Source organism: Oryzias latipes, chromosome 5 (genome assembly GCF_002234675.1).
Source record: "Oryzias latipes chromosome 5, ASM223467v1".
Classification (NCBI taxonomy): domain Eukaryota; kingdom Metazoa; phylum Chordata; class Actinopteri; order Beloniformes; family Adrianichthyidae; genus Oryzias; species Oryzias latipes.
The window spans coordinates 4,363,629-4,388,899 of record NC_019863.2 but is presented as its reverse complement, the minus strand read 5'-3'; the positions used below and the strand labels follow the sequence as shown (position 1 = coordinate 4,388,899).

Below are 25,271 nucleotides of genomic sequence, written 5' to 3'. Positions count from 1 at the left end.
TGACTATCAAAACAATACTTCAAGGTCCTCTCTTTATTTTATGTCACCAAACAACATATATTCTGGAAATCGTAGCCTCAGCTGTGTCCGATCCATGTATGTGGGCCAAGAAGAATTTCCAGTAGGTGCCTCATATAATCTAGGCAGTGTGTCAGGCTGAATGCACAACCTCCTGCATCAGCTTTTCAAGAGAAATAGTTCACCCGGTAATTTTACCCCCCACAATAAACTAATATATTTCTGTCTACATGTTTTAGCTGAAAAAAAGCGTTTATAATTTAAAGCTTTACCATAACTTGTTTATACACCACTAGGTGCTACTTGGACATATCAGTGATAAACCCAGGTCATAGGGTGTTTCAGGTCTTTAAACATCAAATAACCTCGCTCTGGTGACCCAGCCGGAGGTGATCAGCCCCCGACTTGTGCCCCACCACTCCATGGATCCCCCCTCTGAATTCATAGCCATCTTGAGGCTTTCTCTGCAGCCTTAATTATATTTTTGATGCCTTTTCTGCACAGCTGACCTTTTACCCCAAGGAGTTGGAAGGTGCGTGGTAGTGACTGGTCAGCAAAACCTAGGCTCCCCACCTCTATTGGTTCGCAGTGGGCTTTCCAGCCTTTGCACCGGCATTCTGTCGCCGGCTAGTTGTATTTGCGTTTGTTGGCGTCCGCGATTCTGTCTTCCCAGGGCACAGTGAGCTCAACCAGGACCACTTGCCTTGATGACTGTGATGTTAACACCATGTCTGGGCGGAGTGAAATGGCAGAGATGTGTTCTGGCAACTTGAGTTGTCTTTCCAGGTCTGGTGCAGTGGTGAGAAGCCCTCCTGCAGGATTTGGCTGTTGTTGTACCTTTTCCCCAGCTCTGACAAAGGTGATAAACTGCTTGGGGGTGTGCTGGTACTTGCAGTTGGTGATTGCTGTGCTGACTTTGTCTGCCCAGGCCTTCAGGACCTAATAGTGATGCCAGCGGTTCCGTCCTTTCCCCAAGGGGGGCTCTCTTCTGGCACAGCTGGCATGCTGCTGTGTTTGATAAACCCCAGCGCTGCAGATTGGTTGAACTTGGGAGAACGCCATACAAGAATTGGATGAAGAACTTGATATCATCTCCATCTCCAGAGCTCTGACCAAGAGGATTCTATGCTGTTTTGCGTGCTCCCACCTTGTCCAGGCGCCTTGTTGGTACACCGCCACCATCTTGATCCAGCGTCCTTCCTCCACCTCTGCTCTGATCTCATTCTGCACCATTTGTCTTCTCTCCTTTCCTCTAGCTTTGTCGTAGCTGAGTTTGCAAAAGCTGCCTAGTTGTGCCCAGCCCACTGTGATGTTGCTAACCAAGATGTTGTGCTGCAGCCTGGCCTTGGCTCTGTTGACGGCTTCCTGTGCCTTCCACTTCCTTCCAATTTTCACCGGGATTCCTGCTGTAGCAACTTTTATGTTGGAGGAGTCTTGGTATATCATCAACTCCCTGGCACATGTGACCTTTAACTCCTCTGACTGGCCACTGAGTGGAAGCTGCAGCATGGTGGAATGGCCATACAGGTCCATGTTGCTGAGGGATCCAAAGAGCCCTAGCCACCTCCGGAGGAACTGGCTGATGGTATGTTCCAGCCAGGTATGTGCACTGTCACGCTCCTGTCCGGAGTGAGACCGACAGGTCCAAGGCAAGACCAATAAAAGCCACTCCACAAGGTTTTTGTGAATGCTGAAAATGGCTGTTATTTTTATTTTACAGTAGGTAACCAGCAGCAATGTCCATACATGCTCTGAAACCCAAACTCCTCTCTCTCATGAACCAAAATTCACACTTTTATAAGACATGGCCCCTCCCCTGGGCCAGGTGGTTTCAGTTGAGGTTAATTGCTGATTTTTGGTCAGGCCCTACAAAAGCCTACCAAACCCAGAGATCGGGTCCTTTGACCCAGGAAGTGAAACTGAAAAAGGTAAGACACAAGTCAGCAAGACATACAAAAATACATAAACATAATACACCCAAAATAATAAAGGAATAAAAGGAGTTAACAGTGTGTATATCAGTGTGTGTTGCTGTCAGGAACTTTCTAAGATGTTTTAAATGGTTGAATGTGTGCACCCACCCAACCAGCATTAGCTTAGTCCCTGAGTATACGATGTGTCTGTATGTTTGAGTTCCTGTGTGGAGTTTCAGTCAGGGGAAACTGCCACATTACCTCCCCCCTCTCCTGGCGCCGCCGTGGTGGCCCACCGAGACAGGTAGTCTGCCATCAGATTTGTTTTGCCAGATTTGTGCCGTATTTTGAAACAGAAAGGTTGCAGGTCAAGGTACCAACGGGTCACCCTGGCATTTCGGTCCTTCATGGTTCCAATCCAGGACAAGGCTTTGTGGTCCGTTTCCAGGTCAAACTCACGCCCCAGGAGATAGTAACGAAGACTTTCCAGGGCCCACTTGATGGCTAGGGCCTCCTTTTCTATGGTGGAAAACCTCACTTCTCTGGGCTCCAGTTTTCGGCTGAGGTACAACACAGGCCTCTCTCCCCCCTGATCACTCTGAGTCAACACAGCTCCAATGCCAACATCGGAAGCGTCTGCTTGGACCGTGAAACGCTTCTGGAAGTCAGGACTACAGAGAACAGGTGAAGAGCACATTGCAGTCTTTAATGCAATAAAAGATTGTTCACAGTCAGCAGTCCATTTGACAGTGTTAGGAGCCCCCTTCTTTGTGAGATTGGTTAAGGGGGTGGCGAGAGTGGAGTAGTGAGGGATGAAGTTGGAATACCACCCCACAAGGCCGATGAAAGACCTTACTTGCTTCTTGGTGCGTGGGCGTTGGGCATTACGAATGGCATCGACCTTGTCCACAAGAGGGCGGATGCGACCCCCTCCAAGCTGGAACCCCAGGTACTGGACTTCTCCCTTGGCCCACTCGCACTTTTGAGCATTTAGAGTCAAACCAGCCCCTTCAATCGCACTCAGAACAGCTCTTAAATGCATGAGATGGTCCTCCCAGGACTGGCTGAAGATGACGACGTCATCCAGATAAGCCGCACTGAAGGCTTCAAACCCCCTCAGGACAGCATCCATCAAACGCTGGAATGTTGCTGGGGCACCATGGAGCCCAAATGGCATCACTGTGAAATGGTAGAGTCCTGTTGGGGCACAAAAGGCGGTGTACTGCTTTGACGTCTCATCTAGTGGAATCTGCCAATACCCCTTGCAGAGGTCCAATGTCGTTATATATTTGGCAGTCCCAACACGCTCCACCAGGTCATCTATGCGGGGCATAGGATAGGCATCAAAACAGGAGACAGCATTCACCTTTCGGAAGTCGATGCAGGGCCTCTGAGAGCCATCCTTCTTGGGCACCATCACCATGGGGCTGGACCACTCACTCCTTGATGGCTCGATAACCCCAAGATCCAGCATCCGCTGGATTTCATCTTTCAGGACCCCCACCAATCGTTCTGGGATGCGGTACGGCCTCTGACGTATTGGAGGAGTCTCAGGTCTTTGGAGACGGATGGTGTGCTTGATGAGTGTTGTTTGACCTGGACCATCCCGAAATAGCCCAGGCATCTCCTGCAGCAGCCTTTGCAAAGCTTGTTGGTGTGCTAAGGTTAGGTGCTCCAGACGAGGTGTTTTTGGCTGTAAGAGTTGGTGCAGATTAGTCTCTGACTCACCATCGTCTTCGTTAGCCTGACGCACCAACAACACCTGAGCTGAATCACGCTCCTTCCACGCCTTTAGCAAGTTGATGTGGTAGACTTGGGATGCTTTTCCCTTGTCTGGGTGAGCCACTTCATAAGTCACTGGTCCAGTCCTCCTCAATACCTCGTAAGGTCCTTGCCATTTGGCTAACAGTTTGTTGCTGCTTGTGGGAAGCAGAATCAGGACCATCTCACCTGGTTTAAACTCTCTTTGTCGAGCCCGTTTGTCATACCAGTACTTCTGGTCTTGCTGAGCCCGCTCCAGATTGACTTGGGCCTCATCCTGGTACTTCTCAAGGCGTTCACGCATCTGGAGGACATAAGACAAGATACCTTCTGGTACTGGTTTCTTGGTAGCCTCCCACTCTTTCCTCAGAAGATCTAGTGGCCCTTGGACAGGCCACCCGTAAAGCAGCTCGAACGGGGAGAAGCCAGTTGATGCTTGAGGCACCTCCCTGTAAGCAAACAAGACAAAAGGCAACCACTTGTCCCAATCACGGCCTGTATCAGCCACAAACTTGCGCAGCATTTGTTTGAGCGTTTGGTTGAATCTCTCAACCAAGCCATCAGTCTGTGGATGGTAGGGGGTTGTCCTTATGCCTTTGATGCCAAGTTCCTTCTGTAGTTGCTTCATGGTGCCAGAGGTGAAGTTGGTAGCCTGGTCCGTGATGATCTCATCTGGCACCCCAACTCGAGAGAAAAGCTGGACAAGGGCACTGATTATTTTCGGTGTCTTTATGCTTCGAAGGGGAAAAGCTTCTGGAAAACGTGTGGCGTAGTCACAGATTACTAAAATGTATTTATAACCAGAGCTACTCTTCTCTAATGGCCCAACCACATCCATGGCTATGCGCCGAAAGGGGGTACCAATTACCGGTAATGGGTGTAACGGTGCCTGTCTGACTTTGATGTGTGAGGTGACCTGACAGTCTGGGCATGTAGAGCAATACTGTTTGACATCTTTGAACATTGTAGGCCAGAAAAACCGGGATCCCAACCTCATGTATGTTTTCTGCTGTCCCAGATGTCCTGCCCATGGTATTGTGTGTGCTAGATGTAGAACGAGAGGCCTACAACTAACTGGAACGACCAACCGTTTACCTGCCTCCCCTGTAGCATACAAAATGTCATTTTCAACCAAAAACCTCAATCCAGATCCTTGTTTTCCCTCCCCATTCTCCACCTGCTTATACAACCAAGACAGAGAAGGATCAGACATTTGCAAAAAACTTATGTCATTCGGAATATCCCAGTTAACACTTACAGGTTCAGGATAAACTTTTACATCAGAATCTGTACCTGTAATTTTGTCAATGCGACGCTGGCGTCGGGATTTCCTGGGGCCTTTGGAACCACCCTCACACAGATCACTGTGAAGATCTGGCAGGGGCTCCAAGCCAGCTTTTGTTTGAGACCTTGTAACCACTGCACATATTTTAGGTTTCATTTGTGTGATCAAATCATGGAGAACCGGCAAATCTCTTCCCAAAACACACTCTACAGACAGTTGGTCAATAACCCCCACCTGTAACAAAAATGCATGGCCGTCAACGGCTATAGCAACCTCTGCTGTAGGATACGATCTCTGATCCCCATGAACACACTTAATGTTAGTCTTGTTTTTATAATCAATGACACCATTTGACAGACAACACTTCTTAACCAGTGACAAAGAACTTCCGCTGTCTAATAAAGCGGACACATATTTACCATTAACTTGAACAGGATACAATGAGGATGAATGTGGGGTACTTTGTCTGCATAAGTCATTACCTGGAACATAGCAGTAACCTGAAAGTTTAGACTTTTTAAGGGGACAGTCTGAGGCCTTGTGACCAGGTTGTTGACAGTAGTAGCAGATGATTTCCCCATGACTGGAACCAGCCTGATGTCCAAACCTATTAGTCCCAACAGCACCCCGACTAACAGTAGCCTGCTGCTCCACCCTTGTAGCCCCCACATTCCCAAATGTCCCATGGTTTCTGGACCTCTGACCTTCTAGCCGACTGTCCTCATGTCCCTTACGCAACGGCCGCTGTGAAGTGCTGGTCACGTGGGGTCTTCGGGCGTTGATGTATTGCGTTGCCAGTTTTGCAGCCTCCAAGCCAGAAGTGGGTTCCCGCTCCTTAACCCATGTTCGAACGTCTGGTGGAAACATCCTCAATAGCTGCTCGAGTATGATGACCTCCCCGATGTCCTCCACACTGCACTGGTCTGGCTTAATCCAACGTCGATATAAACCTTTCAGGCGCTGGTAGGTCTCTGTGGGCGTCTCTCCCTGAGGAACAGCTGTACTCCTGAAACGCTGGCGATAAGTCTCAGCAGAAATGTCAAATTTAGCCAAGAGAGCTTGCTTCAGATCTAAATAAGAATCAGAAAGGTCCTCATCCATGGCAGAATAGGCCTCCAATGCCTTCCCAGTCAGTAGAGGAACCAATCTGTAGGCCCACTCAGTCTCCGGCCAAGCCCAGGTCTTCGCTACACGTTCAAACCGGAGTAAATAATTCTCAATGTCCTCACCAGACTGGAACGGTAGCAACTTGGGGTCCTTCCGTAGGGCTGGAACCGTTGGCTGAGACTGCAGAGCTGGTTGCTGCAGTGGTGAAGGCCCACCCAAGGAAAGTCCTGTAGGAGAGGCAGCAACCTCCACATTGGAAAGAGATGGCAGCCCCCTGCCAGCCTCCATTGCTGTCCGCAAACCTTGGAGCTCCCCAAGCAGCATTTCTTCTCTGCTCCTCTGGGCATAAATGAACTCCCGCAGCAGTGTAACCATCTCCTGCTCTGAGGACGCAGCTCCTGGTGGCTGGAAGGTAGGACCCCCATCCCCATCATCAGTTGCCCAGTCTTTACCTTCCACATCAGGTTCAGCTGGCTCCAGCTCCATCAAATGTTTGGCAGCCTTGCTCCTTGTCTTCTGGGTCATGATCCCACTTCTGACACCAAATGTCACGCTCCTGTCCGGAGTGAGACCGACAGGTCCAAGGCAAGACCAATAAAAGCCACTCCACAAGGTTTTTGTGAATGCTGAAAATGGCTGTTATTTTTATTTTACAGTAGGTAACCAGCAGCAATGTCCATACATGCTCTGAAACCCAAACTCCTCTCTCTCATGAACCAAAATTCACACTTTTATAAGACATGGCCCCTCCCCTGGGCCAGGTGGTTTCAGTTGAGGTTAATTGCTGATTTTTGGTCAGGCCCTACAAAAGCCTACCAAACCCAGAGATCGGGTCCTTTGACCCAGGAAGTGAAACTGAAAAAGGTAAGACACAAGTCAGCAAGACATACAAAAATACATAAACATAATACACCCAAAATAATAAAGGAATAAAAGGAGTTAACAGTGTGTATATCAGTGTGTGTTGCTGTCAGGAACTTTCTAAGATGTTTTAAATGGTTGAATGTGTGCACCCACCCAACCAGCATTAGCTTAGTCCCTGAGTATACGATGTGTCTGTATGTTTGAGTTCCTGTGTGGAGTTTCAGTCAGGGGAAACTGCCACATGCACACATTGGGCCCTAGGGGTGCTTGAGCACCTGCCCTTTTTGCCTCTAATCAAAAAGTGCCCTCTTTTTTGTTTTTAATTAACATTATTACATTTCTGTTAAAGATACAAGAAAAAATGTGGCTACCTTGTAGCAATAGGAATTGCTTGTTTAGTTTTGGGTTCCAACCGGAGGGTTGAGAGTGTAACACCGGAAGAGAAGGGTGTATACTTGTAATGTCGAAGCAAAGAGTTTATTAAAACATCCCCTGGATAAGGGTAAAATAGACATTGTCTACCGTGGAGTTTGTGCAGGGAAAGCGACATTAAACATGGTGGCAGCGGTTCTTCGAACGACACACCCGGTGCGTGAGTGAAGAAGAAGCGGAGCGGACCGTCCCGTTAAGCTAGGCTAAGCTAGTTAGCCGCGTGGGTGCTAACGGCTTGAAGCGGCAGGACAGACGCCGAAAAAAGGAGTAGGACAGAAAGTATTAAAGATGGAAGGATTAAAACCACCTGCACAATGGAGTATGGATGCAGCAAACCTTCCGAAAGCATGGAAAACATGGAAAGAAGAGTTTACACTCTACACGGAACTAGCTCTGCCAGACACAGAGGAAAAGGCAAGAGTGAAGCTGTTTTACTATCTCATCGGGGAACGAGGAAGAGAGCTCTGCGGAACGCTCATCGGAGCTCAGTCAAGAGTGACAGTGAATGGTCTGATGGCTAAAACAGATGAACACTGTAATCCCAAAGTTAATGAAACAGTTGAAAGATACAGATGTTTTGCACGCAATCAGGCTCTGGGAGAAAATATTGATAAATATGTTACAGACCTGAGAATGCTAGCAAGTACCTGCAACTTTGGACAATTAAGAGACTCATTGATCAGAGACAGGATTGTCTGTGGGACAAGCAGCTCCAGTTGGAGAGAACGGCTGCTCAGAGAAGAGAATCTCACATTAGACAAATGTCTGGATATATGCAGAGCAATGGAGATTTCAAGAGAATACAACAAAACCATAACTGGACAGACATTAGAAGAGATACATGTAGTAAGACAAAAAGAGAGGAAGTGTCAAGAGAGAGGGATTTCCTGCAGATATTGTGGAAGAACGCATGAAAGAATCAAATCAAAATGCCCAGCATATGGAAAAAACTGTAAAAAGTGTGGCAGAGAAAATCATTTTGCCATAACATGCAGGAGTAAAACCGTCAGGAAGGAAAACACTCCGAGAGAAAAAAGAAAAACGGTCCACACAGTGACAGAGCAAGATTCAGACTCAGGTGAGGACATACTGACAGTCACAGCCATAACACAAACTGCTGAAGAAGTGAACCAGTTCGAAGAAGGAGTCGGGAAAAAGAAGGAACAGCTTTTTGCAGGCATGATTGACAACAGCCTGGTACAGTTTCAGATCGACTGTGGTGCAACATGCAACGTCATTCCCATTAACCTGTTGAACCCGAACGTAAAAATGGAGCACACGGATAAGGTGCTAGTGATGTACAACAAGTCAATGTTGTGTCCATTAGGAAAATGTAAAGTCAAAATGGTTAATCCAAAAAACAATAAAAAATACAAAGTAGAGTTCCAAGTGGTAGGAGAGGACTGCAAAACACCTCTACTCGGAAGATCAGCGAGTGAAGCAATGAAGCTAATACAAGTCAAATATGACAACATCTACGCTTTGGACAGCTCAGTGACAAAAGCACCTGCAGAAGAAAATACCTGGTGGAGGAGATAAAAACAGAATTTCAAGATGTATTTACAGGAGATGGATGCTTAAAAGGTGAATATGAGCTGGAAATAGACCCAACTGTGCAGCCTGTTAAACTGCCGAAATGCAGAGTCCCGGTGTCAATGATGAAACCACTGAAGGAAGAACTGAAAAGTCCTGAAGACAGACGGATCATAACACCTGTCGACCACAGTACAGAATGGATCAGTGGTATGGTGACTGTGCGGAAACCGAATGGCAGACCCAGAATCAGTATTGACCCTAGACCGCTTAACAAAGCGTTAAAGCAAAGTCATTTTCCGCTACCGACAATAGATGACATACTACCAGATGTGTCAAAAGCTAAGGTCTTCACAGTATGTGACGTGAAACATGGATTTTGGCATGTAAAGCTCACGGAGGAGTCAAGTCAGCTCACAACATTCGCAACACCATTTGGTCGTTTTCGTTGGCTAAGGATGCCGATGGGGATCGGCCCAGCTCCAGAGGTTTTTCAGCGCAGACTGATGCAGGCATTGGAGAACCTACCTGGCACATACGTCATCGCTGATGATATTCTGATCACAGGAAAAGGTGATACAACTGAGGAAGCGGAGAAAGATCACGACAGAAACCTGAGACTTTTTCTAGAAAGATGCAGAGAGAAAAACATAAAACTGAATGCGGAGAAACTCAAACTCAGGAGAAGAGAAGTTCCATACATTGGACATCTGCTCACAGCCGATGGTCTGAGAGCTGACCCGGAAAAGGTAAGAGCAATCACAGAGATGCCAGCACCGACGGATGTTAAAGGTGTGCAGAGACTGGTAGGAATGATCAACTATTTGGCAAAGTTTTACAAACATTTATCAGATGACTGTGAGCCTCTTAGACAACTTACTCACAAAGACAGCCTGTGGGAATGGTCAGATGTGCAAGAAGATGCATTTAAAAGACTGAAAGAAAAAATAACACAAGTCCCAGTCTTAAAATATTACAGCCCAGAAGAGGAGTTGACACTGCAGTGTGATGCCAGTGAGACGGGGCTGGGTGCTGCTCTGACTCAAAAAGGTAAGCCAGTGGCATTTGCAAGTCGTGCATTAACGCTCACAGAAAGAGGTTATGCACAAATTGAAAAGGAGTGCTTAGCCATTGTATTTGGCATGGAAAAATTCCACCAATACACATACGGTCGTCTTGTTAGAGTGCAGTCAGATCATAAGCCGCTCGAAAACATTTTCAAAAAACCACTGATGCAAGCGCCTAAGAGACTGCAAAGGATGTTATTGAGACTACAGAAATATGAGATAAACATAACCTATGTTCCAGGCCGGGACATGCTGCTAGCCGATACCTTGAGTAGAGCCTACCTACAATACAGCAACAACAAAAGTCAGACAGAGTTGGAGACAGAATATGTCAACATGGTAGAGTATGTACCCGTCTCAACGGAGAGCATGGAAAAAAAACGCACAGGAACAAAAACTGACCATAAACTACAAATTCTGATAGAAACAATACAAAAGGGATGGCCAGCTTGTAAAAAGGAGGTGCCAACAGAAATAACCCAATTCCAATCTATGCAAGACGAGCTGAGTACACAGGATGGACTGGTCTTCAAAGGAGAAAGAGTGGTGATTCCAGACGCGCTGCAGGCGGAAACAACCCAGCGGATCCACTCAACACATATCGGCACAGAGGGATGCCTCAGAAGAGCCAGAGACTGCATTTATTGGCACGGTATGAATGACCACATCAAAAAATATATCGGAAAATGTGATATATGCCGAAAAGTGGACGCTAAACAACAAAAAGAGACACTAAGACCACACGAGCTGACCGACAGACCAAGGACCAAAGTTGGGACAGACTTATTCAACTTTGACGGTAGAGAGTACCTAATTACAGTGGATTACTATTCCAATTTCTGGGAGATTGATCACCTACCAGATACTAAGTCAAGTACTGTGATTAGGAAACTGAAAGCTCATTTCGCACGTCAAGGAATACCAGAAGTTGTTTTTTCTGACAATGGGCCACAGTACAGCTCAACAGAGTTTGCCAGCTTTAGCCAGAAATGGGACTTTAAACATAAGACATCATCACCTCAGAGCAATGGCAAGGCAGAGTCTGCAGTCAAAACAGCAAAAAGACTAATGAGAAAAGCCAAACTGGCTGGACAGGATCCATATTTGGCCTTATTGGATCACAGAAACACTCCAACACAAGGCTTGGACACAAGTCTAGCACAGAGACTTTTAAGCAGAAGAACAAGAGCACTTATTCCAATGAGTGACAGTCTTTTACAGCCCAAAGTAACAAAGAACGACCAAGGACTGACGAAGAACAGGGAGAGACAATCTAAATATTACAACCGCACAGCAAGAGACATGGACGATTTGAACCCAGGACACTCAGTCAGAGTTCAACCTTTCGAACCACACGGCTTATGGGACAAGGCGAGAGTGTGCAAAACACTTGGAGACCGATCCTATGAGGTGGAGATGGACAATGGCAGAGTTCTGCGGAGGAACCGTCGACATCTGAGAAGAGCTGTGGAGGTCGACTTAAGAATACCATCAACACCAGAACCTGTTAGGCTAAACTCAGGTCCAAGCCAAGGAGACCTACAAAGTACCACCACCAAGTCCGGACGTGTTGTCACCAGCCAAGATACCTGAAAGACTATGTTTGCAGTTAAGATGTTAATATTTGCTTATAGAGACTTTCTTTGAAGAAAAAAAAAAATGAGAAGGGGAAAGAATGTTATATTATTTGGAATAAAGAAAGCCATTAGAACAGAATGTAAGGTTATTACAAAAGGATGTAATTTTATTTGGGAGAAAATAACTTTATTTTGAAGAACCTGAAAAAAGTGCATATTAAAGTTGGATACTGTTATAATCGGAGTTATTTAATTTTTTAAGAGAAAAGGGATGTAGCAATAGGAATTGCTTGTTTAGTTTTGGGTTCCAACCGGAGGGTTGAGAGTGTAACACCGGAAGAGAAGGGTGTATACTTGTAATGTCGAAGCAAAGAGTTTATTAAAACATCCCCTGGATAAGGGTAAAATAGACATTGTCTACCGTGGAGTTTGTGCAGGGAAAGCGACATTAAACATACCTAACCCCCGGAATTCTATCAAACCCATTTTCTTGTAACCTGGGGGTTCTGAGCTGCCGCTACTGTCTTTGCGGCTCTCAGTTATATTTTAGTCAAAGAGTCACTTTTTACTTTAGCCAGACGTTTGAGCAGCGCATCAATTCAACTCAAAGCAGATTGTGCAGGGACAGGAAGTTTGGTAGTAAGAAAATAAAATATAGCACTGAAATAAATGAACAGTATTTATGGCAAGTTCATAGCTCCCTCACTCTGGGTCTGATACTACATGTATCTGTCAAACGTAATATTTTCTGAGTAGATTTGCCTTGTTTAAACTCTGTATCATTCAGTTTCACTGTCTTTCGGTTTTTAAATCTTTCCAATCACAACAAAAGTCTGTGTTTGGAGGATAAGATGCAAAAGAGAATTTAACTGTAAATTCCGACATAGAAAAAGAATCACATTGAATACGACTGTCAGGAACTGGAGGTGTTAGAGCCAAAATGCAGGAAACTGAGTTTGGAGGCAGAAACATAAACATTTAATAAATAAACTTAACCCTTATAGTATCTTATGGGTTCCAGATAACCCCACCCGTACATTGACGTGTTCTCCCTACCATGACAAAGGTGGATGAAGGTGGAGAGGATTTCATGTAATCCATGGACACCAGTGAAGATCAAGAATCATTGAAGACAAAACGTTCAGCGCACTGTCTAGTGGGGTCTAGATGACCCAATTCCCAATGTTAAAGTGCCTTGGATAGCACAAGGGTTACACAGGAAACCCTTGTGCTATCTGAGGAGAAACAAAAAGCAGATAAAGCAGATGACCTGACAGTCTAGAACTGAAAACCAGACACTTCTAATCACTGAGGAGAATGAACAGAAAGAAAAAGATGATTAACATGAACCTGGAGTGACTGACAGAGGGCAGAACATGACCAAAAACACCACTGAAAAACTTAATTAAACTGCAGAATCCTCACAGTAACAGTATATCATTAAATATTATTAAACATTACAGAATTCTGGGGATAATAGTTGTAGGGTGTCTGTGTTTAAAGTATTGCCATCTGGATTAAACTTGATTCATGTTGGTTGTGCCTGCAGCACATTGTGCCATAAACATAAATTGCCTCAATATTTTGCTCACATAAAAAAATGACAATTGCATCACTTTTTCCTACACAGGTATCATAATGGAGTAGTTATCTATTTGTAGTTTACTTAGGCTACGTTCACACTGCAGGGCTTAATGCTCAATTCCGATTTTTTGAAAAAATCCGAATTGTTTGCTAGACCGTTCACATTTCCAAGTAAATCCGAACTTTTGTGATCTACAGTGTGACCGTGAAACGACCCAGAGTTGACCCGCATGCGCAGAAGAGTACTCAACGTCGAATGACGTCACTCGTTGTTTGCGGAAGTAGCTAACGTTAACATGGATGTCAACAACAGTGTTGTCAACAGCGGAGATCTTTTTTCATTAATACATTTATTTTCACAAAGGAGCCAGCACAATTACAATCTTCCCATTTTTAAGAAGGCATTGGAGCGGGGATCGTCTGTAACCACTGTTGTGGAATGTATCGGGCCCACGCGCGCGCGCGTTTGTGTAAGGGACAGGAAAAGAGCGCGTGCAGCGGGAGAGAATGGGGGGGCGGCAGTGTGGGCGCGCATTCATATTGTGTGTTACGGAGGAAGGACAACGGTAATAAAAGAAGGTTTCCCCCAGAATAAATGCTATGGAGTCTTTATTAACCCATTCCGGAGAATCCTGGAGAATCTGAGGGTCAGAACAGGGAGGAGGAGGATCCGCCTTGGGTCCCCCGCGCTTCTGGCCACGGTCGGGAAGGGGGAGAAAGAAAAAAAAGTACTCGCGAGAAATGTTCAACTCCACGCTCGGCCATTTAGCTGTTAATTTTTTTTCAAAAACCGCCCGGTTGCGATAAGAGCCCTGGAGTTTGGCCTGAATAGTGCTGTCACCCCAAATAATAATACAATCGGGGACATCGCTTCCCTTCCACTGACGGGTCTCAGCAGCATCGTCCGCCGTGGTTGCTGTTTACGTTCTCGTTCCCGCCTATTTCAACGCAGAATGATGACGTTTGTTGCGTTTCGATGACGTACGATTCGGATTTAGGTGGCCTGGCCGGTCAGACGGCGGTCGCAATTGAAAAGATCGGATACGTTTCGGATTCAGGACGGCAAACCCAAGTGGCCTGGGTCCCATTTGAAAAGATCGGATCTGTGTCATTCAGACTGTCATGAAAAGATCAGGATTGGGTCGCATAGGGGCAAAAAAATCGGAATTGGGTCGTTTCAGCCTGCAGTGTGAACGTAGCCTTAGTTTCCTTATTGTTTAAAGAACAAAAAAAGTATTTTAACTGCCCTTTTATCACTTTGAGCCCCTGCTCCTCTGAAATCCTGTGCACGTCCCTGATTGCAGCGTCTCCACAGTTGACATGGGCCCCTCACAGACAAGCAGGGGCCAAAGGAGCCATGGCAGGACTCCATGTTGGTAAATCCAGGTTTTAAATTTTCCTGGAAGCCCTGACCTGTCTATAGTTACTAGCCACGTAGTCAATTCTGCCCTGGTTTGCTGTAGTGGATTTGCGTCTGGTAGAAAAATGTTGAAGATCTTGCCGAGGCTCTTGACAGGTTTCTCCGTCACCGTTGGAATTGATGTCCCTCTGACGGCAAAGCGGAACCCTGCCTTTCTTCAGGACAAGAGACCTGACTTGACAGGCTTGAAGTTCATCCTCACCCAATAGATGAGTCGTTCTAACCCCTGGAGCAGCCATCTGAACAGAGGTTGCCGTCACTGTGAGGTCGTCCATAAATGCTCTGTTGCTCTTATCTTGACGAGGGGAATGTTCATGTTCAAAGTTAATGTATGTTTTTTTACCAAATGGCCCACAGACTGGTACCGGTCCACCACCCGGGGGTCGGGGACCACTCACCTAGAACATGTTAAAAAAAGCTATCAGAGTATTTTTTTAATTGCTGCTATTCTTGGGGAAAACAAACAAAGCTTCTTCAAAATGAGATGCAGAGCTGTGGCAGATCTGACAGAGAAATGCAGTTTTTGTTCACAAATACAAGCAAACCCAGGCGCAGACAAATGAAACATTAACTCGAACACAAAAACAAACGAGGCCTGTACGCTGCGGTTTGTGGACGGATCAAGAGTAAAAGTGAAAGACCCGGAGGTAAAGGGAGAGCGGAGGACACTGTGTGGGAGGAAGATAGAAACCACAGGGGGAGGGAGGCGGTGGGGGGGCTTCTCATTGCAATTGTATTCACCTTGCAGAGAAGGCAGGTAAAAGATTAGAGGTGCAGACGGATCAGTTTCAGACAGACAGTCTCAAACAGTTAGATGATTACAGCAAATAGATGAGGATGGACATTCTGCTACACTTAGAAAAACATTTTTTATTTTTACATCAGTTAAAACACTATTAAAGTGAAATCTTTATTAGATTAAAGATTCTTAAGGAGCTCGTCATTCCGTGGCCTGAATAAGACGCAGACGACTCCTTTGATAGATGATGAGCGCTAGTGCCGTGTCAGAAATTTGAATGGATCTGCTGTAAATCAAAGTATTGATAACATCCGTCACAGTGTTTTTGAATGACTTATCACACAAGTTGGTTGTACTTCTGTCAGTGTGTCCTTGTTCTAGTCTTGTGTTACATTTATCCTACTCTCTGTTATATCAGCAAAAAAAAAACAATTTTTTTTACCATGTCTCCTGTATTTGCTATCTTTTTCTTACTTTTTGATTCTCTGGGAAGAAGTACAACCTGAACAATAAATTATCCACCTGTACTCAGGTGGATAATCTTCTTTCTTTTCTGTTCACCTCGGTGTATCCTCCTTGTCACCAATGTTTTTGGTCTAACTGATTTTTATTCAAAGTTATTTTGTGAGTTTGGGTCTTTCTGTTCCTTTTAACAAACAAAGAAGTATGTGGCACATCAAAGACTGCTTGAAGAGGGAGCTGTAGCTTAAGGATACTGAATTTCAGCTCCAGAAGACTTGATAGCTCACTCTTTGGTTGGAATCAAGAAAAAATAACATCCAGCCCATAGAGAACCTGGGATAAATCTTTTTAAATCCTTGCAAAAAAATCTGGTCCAATCAAGCAAAACAAATGCTTCATAGATTTTATAAGTTCTTCCAGCCCCATGTTGTGGCATCTGTTCTATCAGTGTAAAAATCAAATCCACGAAAAGGTCTGTTTTTTTCTATCAGTGTAATTTTACAGAGCTTAAAAAAGGAAACTGTGTGTGCAAGTGTTTGTGTGTCGGAGGCATTGTCCAGCGAATCCGACAGCCCTGTCATGTTCGTGTCGCAGCAGCAGGGTATAGGAGGTGTTCTTGTCTCTGAGTGATGCGATGGCATGAACAGCATGGTTTAAGAGCGAAAAGAAGGTCATCGATGTCTCGCTTCAATATCTCTCCCTCCTTTCCTCTCCTCTCTCGGTTGCCCCTGTCATCCATACTGGATGATCCCTTGCGCTCTCTTTCAGCCCGGCTGTCTTTCTGTCCTTCGTCACGGGTTGCTGTGTTCCATTTCTTTTCCTCTTTTTTCCCCGCCTGCATCTCACTCCATTTCAAGCTACTCTCCTGAAAGTGGATTTCATTTTTGCTGCATTCAACCAAAAACATTTGTAAACTTGAAAAGTTTTAACTACAAAGTGAAGTACAGACATAGACAACTACCCAAGCACTGCATGACAACTATTCCCTATGCCCCCTCTGCCATAAACTCTTCTCTGGTTCCCGCTTAATCACGGCATTGCTCACCGCCACTGTTTTAGAAACCAGATGGATAAACACAAATGCTTAGCCAAACTTAAAGCTACTTTTTTTTTTTCCAGATTTTTATCAAATTACTATGACTCATATAGTAATTCAAATGTTTTTTGCCCATCATCTTTAAATAGGGACATTTGGATCTGCATGTAATTGCGTCATACAGGGTAAGGTTGTGCTGCAGATTTCTCAAAAAAAAAACATGGCATTGTTGCATGGAATAAATGGCTGCAGGCATGTCAGGTACTGAGGCTGCACAAGACTTTAGAAATATGCTGTCATGACCAAATCAGCAGGAAAAATTGTATCTAAATATCAAATTTTCAATAACTATATAAATATTACAATAGGAAGGAGCTTTGCTTTTCTGGATCTGTTATTGTTCAATATCTGTAACCAAAAAAAAAAAAAAACTGAAGGCAGGAGAACATTTATGAGTTGGCATCAACTTTACTATGGATCATAGGAAAGCCCATATCACACAGTCACTACATACATTTTCCACATATTGCAAGGATAAAAACTGGTCATACGTGAATATACGTGGGAAAAGTTGTGGTCTTTTTGTGAAATGTTCACAGATGTCTCTCAAATGAACCACGTTGACCCTTGTGCTATCTTAGATGACCCCACCCTTACATTGATGTGTTCTCCCTACCATGACAAAAGTGGATAAAGGTGGAAAGATTTCATGTAATCCATGGACACCAGTGAAGATCACAAATCATCGAAGAAAAAAGGTTCAGCGCACTGTCTACTGGGTCTAGATGACCCAACTCCCAATGTTAAAGTGCCTAGGATAGCACAAGGGTTAAAACCACGAAGGAAGTCCAAATAAACCACTCAAAGAACAACGTAGAACATGAGAAAGAGCGGTAGCCACTGTTTCTGGGTAATGAAGAAGTCCCTATTTGTTAGTCATACACAAACCCAAAACATGAGCTGCTAGAACGTCGCCTGAAAAAAGAAAACGTCACAGAATAAAGTAAGTGCAGTTGCATTGAATAGTGCTTTTTACGTCCCTATCATTCATAACCAATTATTGATGAGATGATCAACGTCATGATGCGATATTTGGAGGTCAGGGATTGTTCATGTACAGATGCAATGTGTCAAATCTGTTTGAGCTGCTTTCTAAAGCTCTAATAAAAAGCTTGGTTAGTGCCACAGTCTAATAATTTGGTAACATAAACTGAAGATTACAATCATCCGTTAGACTGAAAACTCGGCAGAAGCTCGGTTCTCTGTTGATGAAGCACCTGCTCGGAGTGGATCTCTTTATAAACATTTAGGGTGGACATGCTGGAGCGCTAAACTCGGATGATTTATTAACTTCATTTGCCGTTTCATCCAGAAATTCAATTATTTTTTGTCTTAAGCAAAAAAAAGTTGTTTGCGAGGCGGTCGTTGTGTTGCTCTTTAGAAAAAAACAACCATTTTCTTCATAAGCCACTTCACTTTGGGGGGTTTATGGTTCTAGGCATTTTATTAATCGATAGTCTGTTTATACTTTGAGACTAGCAGGACTACCAGTTTTCTTTGTCATGCTTTTCTTCTAGGTAAGAGTTTGGTTTCAGTTAACACCACATCCAGATTACCCTTTGAGTGACACCAAACAACCTGCCAGTGACACCTAAATAACACGCTCTTTGGCCAATGTGACTCTTTGACCAAATATGCAATTAATGTTAATCCGCTGATTCTGATTGCGTAGAAACTTCACTACAGCAAAGTGCCACACATCAACACAAAGCTGCTTTTCTTGGCTTCAGAATTCACTGGAAATATGTTAATAACGTAAATGGTTGAAGGGTTATCGTAGTTAAAAGAATGTAAACACTGGAGCTTTGTTAAAAACCCACTCCAATGAAAATTGTGTTTTTCTAGTTTTTAACATGTTCTTGTAGCGTTTCTTCTCCTGATGGAGAACATTTATAAAGAGAGTTAAGAGTAAAATTGCACTTCTGAGTATTTCTTTGTTCCCTGCTCCGCTCCATTCTGATCATCCACCTGCAGACAAATAGATCCATGAACGTCTTTGTTTTCCTCTTCTGAGCTGAAATCTGGATCTAAACTTTACGGCTGGATAGCTCTGATATTGCTCACCATTTTTGTTGCACTGCTAATGCTAGGTTGGGGTTGTGAGGGGCTGTAAGCTAGTGGGAGAAAGTGTAAACAAATGGATGATGGGAAGGTTTGTTCCACTGCAAAAGTGTCACCCACAACTCAGAGGTAAATTTCTAATGAACTCCTGCCGCTCTTCAGAAACTATGTCTTAGAAAACAACACAGGTTTTTGGTTTTTGGCTAAAAACGGCATAATCCCCATTGAAGACCACTCGAACACTTTGAAAGTGGATCAAAACATGATCGGAATGGAACTTTAAAGGATTAACGGCTGTTGTAACTGCTTGACAACTTTAGATTGTTTGGTTGCTTTTAGCTTTTTGCTTTATTCAGGGGCAGAAACAATACATCTGCTAGGAATTATAAACATTGTTAACTTTGTGATGTCACTAATGTATTGCAGACCAAAAAAATATGATAAAAAATCCACTTAAAGTAGCTGTTTTGACATTCATCTACAAAAAAACTGAGTCATAAATACGAACAATTGAGTACGACATAAAAAAAGGGATTAAAAACATTTTACGAGTGGGTAAATAATGCTTTTAAAAATCAGAATTAAGACGTATAATTCAGGGGGCAAATATCCTCTGTAGCTTAGGCCGTGCAGTATATAGAAAGACAGGGGACAGGAGTTAAATGTGAAGGTGGGAATGAAAGTCCAATGAGAAGGAACATATGCCAATAATATTCAGTGTACACATTTATGCACATAGAAAGAAAAAGAAAACACAAAAAAAACATTAAATAGTGTAAAAAAAAGATTGTGGAAGAGTCAGGTGCAAAAGAATGGTGTACATGTGATCAGAAGAAGGAAGGAATGGGACAGGTGGAGGAGGGACTGGTAGGAAGAAGAGAAAAGAGGAAGGAGGGAGGGAAGGACAGCAAGTGTGGAGAGAGCAAGACAGATGACAAATTGTGATTAATAGATGGGGTCCGGGGCAGCAGTATGGAGCTCAGCTCATTAATAGAGAGAATTAGAAAGGCTGTGCAACTCAATCTGCACACTGTCACTCGCAATCAGGGACCATAATCAGATCTGCACACAGACAGAGGAGCATGTCTCACAGGACAGAGGTTCATGCACACACACATTTTCCTGACACTTAAGAAGAATGCTTACTGCTGAAGGAACCATACTGAACATTCAGTCAGCACGGTCAACACCCAAACCCCAGGAGTCTTCCTCTCCACCTGGTGCTGAATTGCTGCCCTTAACTAAAACGGTGAGACCAAGGCAAAAATGTCTCGACTTTTTTAATTGTTAACACTCATTTGAAAATCTTTCCATTTTAATTACACCCTTACAGCTCTGCTCACCTCTACGCACTACAAGGAGACCATTTTCATGTCATGTGTTTCCAGTTTTACGCTGACTGAAGAATATGTACAGCTAAGCACAAAAAGATGAAACTATTTTTAGGCGTCCGACTTCAAGACCTGCTTGAATAAAAAATATCTTTTTTGTGCTTTCAACATGTTCTTGTGTAATTTTTCTTATGATGGAGGACATATATACAGAAAATTAACCCTAAAATTGCATTTCTGAACATTTCTTTATTCCAATAGTTGTGAATCAGGAGCAGACAAAAAATGTAGTTCAAAAAAGCTTATAGTTGTTACCACAATCACCAGGTCCCAAGCTTCCTGCTGCATACTGATGCATCCACTGTCAGACAAATAAATCCTGAGCTGGAATCTGGATCTAAACTCTGCGGCTGGATGGATCTGATATTGCTCACCATTTTTGTTGTACCGCTAATGTTAGGTTTGGGGTGTGACGGGCTGTAAGCTGAGGGGGAGTGAGTGTAAAAAGATGGGTAACAGAAAGTGGGGGTGGGGTTGCTCAACAAGTCAGGGGTTGAATTTTTCATGAACCCCTGCCGCTCTGCAGAAACTATGTCCTATAAAAAAGGACACAAGTTTTCTGATTTTGGCAAAAAAAAACCGGCATCATCCTAATTAAAGACCACTGGGAACGCTTGAAAATAGATCGGAGTGGGACTTTGACGGAGAAATAGAAGAGTGGTGACCAAATCAATAAGGAGATGGGTGAAAAAAATTGTAGCTGTGATTTTTCTTTTCACAAACTCATACACGAAACGACATATTTTACACAGAAGATGTGCTTTGTACTTTTTAAAAACATACCAATACATAATAATAATTACAGAAGTTTGGACAAGACTTAACTTTAACACCCTGGAGAAGAAAGTTAATAATTTCAGACAGATTTTGATAGCTGCAGTAGTACTACCATATGATATAGATAAACAATGCATTGACGTGCCCTCTTTGCCCATTTACTTGTTCCGCCACTCATCGGCAGTTAGAGGACAGTCACGTCTAAATATTACCTTTATAAAGGTTTTATGTAAGTAGAAAAACAATATGAATATTTTTATGCTAGTAGCTGTTTCACCATTCTGTAAACAAAACGTTAGAATGACAGTTTTCAATGAGCAGAATTAAAACTAAAATGCTCAATAATTGCTTGTTACTGCCAATGTGATGCACTGACCCCAACATTTTAATTACCCTCACAGGCGCTCTGCCTGTATTTCTCTCAGGGGTTTCTTGCTCCTTCTCCTGTGCTGACCAGTGAGATTGCAGGTCAGGTTGAGCCCTTTCTAAAGCCAGTTTCTTGGCTTGCATTTGTGTCTTGCTGCACTGATAGCATCTCGACATTGAAGCAGTCGGTTAATGCCATAGTAACCTCTCTGATCACATGCTGACTCTCTACTCATGGCCTGATTGGTTCTACTGATTGTGCTAAACAGACAGACGTACAGTCTAGCTGGTAAATTGCCTCTGTCCAGTCTTATCTATCTCACTGTGCGACTTTCTAAAAGACCAGTGTATTAGCCAGAATGACTCATTCCATCATGTTACTCAAGTTGTTTTACCTGCAGAGGAGAAGACCTATGTTTACACTGATGAGTTGAAAAGCTTCACCAGAACTACAATTAGAATGTAGCCATGAGTAATTTAGCAAAACATCCACATATACAACATTTCTGAATGAAACCAATAACATCAACCTACTCGATGCTGGTTTAAATAATTAGAAAAGTGGTTTATGATTAGGGGAGTAACGATTCACTGATGAATGGATTTCTATTCCTACAATCCAATAAGAAAGATCTGTCTGAGGTAGAATCGAATTGACTTATACCATTAAAAAAATAATTTCTTAAGGAAATAAATAGATTATATCAATTTAGGAAAATAAGATTAAGAAAGATACACAGTAGGCTTATTTGACCATAAGGTAAAAACGACAAAGTCCATCACAGCAGACAACACACATGTGAGTCAGCAAAAACGGATCAGTCCATCATTTCAGTCCAATGTGTGGAAACACTTTGAATTTAGCAAAGTCATGTGACCATCCAGTGTTCTAGAATGTTCTAAGAATGTTCCCTTTGGATTCTTTGGATGTGGAAAAACAACAGTGGACTGAACTTTAGGAAACTAAAATGTGAATGGATTTGACATTCATTCTAGTTTATTTGTTTGTTTGGACACATATTTCATTTGTACTTGATTATCTTGAAGAAATCCAAGAATCTGGAAAACTTCACCTGCACTGTTCTGAATTCAGGTCTCTGAGTCACAGTGGTTCTGGCCAAAGATGTCCTGGATCCATTTTAGGAATTTAGGACCCCTTGGTGGGGAGGGTGCTTGGTCATCACTGTGAGTGATCAGGAGATGTCCTCTCAGTGCAAAGGAACAAGACAAGGAAGACAAGGAAGGTGGGACCTCTGAACTTCTGTCCCTTGCCCCCTCCCTGGCAGGGGGAACTGTGCCCTCGGCAACAATGGCCATGTCCCTTGGGTGCTGGCTTTCTGGTCCCGGCAGCCCTCTCCCCAGTTGAGGAAAGGGATCCCTGAGTTCGCTAGCAAGACAATGAGTCGGGGATCACATCATGTCTGAGCCTGGGGGTGTCCGTGTCCCGTGGTGCGGGTTCTGTTCCCTGCCCTTGAGCACTGGGCCTCTCCAAAATACCAACAGTGGGGGAGCCTGTTCAGGCCATGTTTATAACACTTTGGGGGACCACCACTTTTCTTGGGCATCCTCCTCCTGTGGGGGAGTAGGCGGCCCCTGCCTTGCTCTCTCCTGGCTGGACTGGTGGCTGCCTGGAGCATGGGGTTCTGAGCATCCCCCCATATTGGGTGGGGGGATGCTCAGAACTCCTGGGTGGTAGGCTGCTCGTCTGGGACTCTGGCTGCTCTCCGGAGGTGGGGCCTGGGTGCGGCGGGGGATCTTCTTCTGGTTGGGCTTGAGCTTGCACTCTCTGTTGCCCTGTTCCTCCCTGCTATCTGGCATGAAGGGCCCCTGTGGTGGTCCTGGGCTGGGCGGTTGATGTGATTGCCTGCCGGGCGGTTTTCCTCTATCTGCTATGCCGTGTGGGTATTGGGGGGTTCTGGCGACCACTGGTCTTGGTGTGGGGATGACTGGGCACTCTCCCTCATTTTTTTTACATTCCATCATCCACTCCAGCAGAACATAAACACTCAGTCGAATACAGGTGCTAGCTCACCTTTGCACAAATAGTTTGTGTATCTCAATGAAATGTTTTACATGTGTTAGTCTGTATGCATAAGTATGCGTACTATAGTTGTATTGTGTACATGTTGACCTGTTTATATGTGAAGATTTTTGGAGCCCACATTTGAATGTGTGTGGACAGGCCCCGCCCCTCTTAAATTTATTATACATCTACACCTCATAGTAATGAATACAAACTTCCAGCAACTTTTTGCTTCATGGTGCTTTGTGATCCCCCCCGCCTCTATAATCATCCTTCATCCCCCCCTCTCTCTTCTTCCCTCCACTTCTTTTCCATGTGGTCCAACAAAAAACGGTTTCAAATATAATAAATGCAAATGAAGTTTTGCCTAAATTACAAAAAGGGGTTTATTCAAACATACACCTCGTGTGTCAGAAGATGTATTACCACATGTTGTAACAGTAAAATATGTCCAACACATCTGGTTGCTCAGATCTTGGAAAGGACCAGTTAAAAAAAAGAAAAGAATGGGGGGGGGGGAGACTGCCCAGCACAGTTTCTACATCACAACAAAGATTTTTTTTAAATCCTATTTTTCCGTCTGCTCAAGATTCACAACAGTTTGAGTAAAGAAATGCTCAGAAATGTAATTTTCAGCTTAATTTCTTTACATATGTCCTTTATCATCAGAAAAGTGCTACAAAAACATGTTAAAAAAACCCATTTTATATTGGAGCAGGTCTTTAAGGAATATACCTCATTCTAACACATGTTCATCTTTTTTTATACAATTGTCTATAACCTCTCTCTTTGTGTGAATGTATTTTTAAGTAGTGATAAAAATGAGTAAGCTCAGAGTACTTCGTCAGGTGGCCAAAACTCTGATTATAAATGTGTGCATCTGTGGACATACAGTTTGTATGCATGTGAGGGTTGTATTTGCAACAAGAACATATAGAAGCATACCAATGCAGGCTTACCCAGGCATGTGTTTACACACACACACAGGGGATGGATTTACTTAAAAAGTATGTTTTCATGAATGCATAGAGCTGTTTTATGGCATGTATAGTTTTTGAATTGGTAGGTTTTTTTTTTACAAAGACCCTAAAAATACACAGTTTCCCACTTTCTGACAAGCTGTAGTTATTTTCCATCTCCAAATGCAAATGTGACCAGAGGCTTGGCATCTGCCTGAGGGCTCAGTCGGCTGACAGTATGCATCCTGGGGAGTGATCTATTGATCCATATTCAATATCTGCTACACTCTCCAGCTCAGTAAAGTTGAGAGATGAATAAATAAGGAGCAGAACTGACAGTGCATACTAGTATAGTAGGACTGAGTGCCTAAATGGTTTTACTTGAGTCTTTTTTTTTGTGTAAATGCTCACAAGCCAACATTTGTTGGTACAATGTAAGCAGGGTTATCTATCGCCACACGTCAAGATGGATGAAAGTTTCATGTCAGATGGAGCTACGGCTTCAGTGACATGAAGAAAAAATGAATGTGGCATAATAGAATGGGTTCCCTAAAGTGACAGCACGAAAAGTATCTTAGTTAAAGAATCAACATATTAATCTGTGACTGAGAGAGAAAAAAAAGACCAGGAGGAAGTGAAGGAGGAGGGAAGATGTCAGAATACATCATTCCCACTAATGAGATCTGAAAGCTACAAAAACTCAACAAATTAAAAAAAAAAAAAGAAACGACTCAACAAAACACAATTCTGTTTTCATTTTTTTTATTGTGTATCTTTGTTTTTTACTGTGTACTATACCTTTCCTTGTGTCTAGGAATTATAGTACTGTAAAAACT

The 25,271-nt window shown here is 43.7% G+C and overlaps 1 protein-coding gene across 1 annotated transcript; it reads right to left on the bottom strand.

Moving 5' to 3' along the window:
• Nucleotides 1–374: 374 nt before the first annotated feature.
• LOC105354054 lies at nucleotides 375–23,271 on the bottom strand. Its single transcript, XM_023954664.1, is given in 8 exon segments — nucleotides 375–435; nucleotides 437–997; nucleotides 999–1,109; nucleotides 1,111–1,136; nucleotides 1,138–1,597; nucleotides 14,432–14,803; nucleotides 14,805–14,856; nucleotides 23,166–23,271. Coding segments are annotated over 8 exon segments (1,749 nt in total).
• Nucleotides 23,272–25,271: the final 2,000 nt, after the last annotated feature.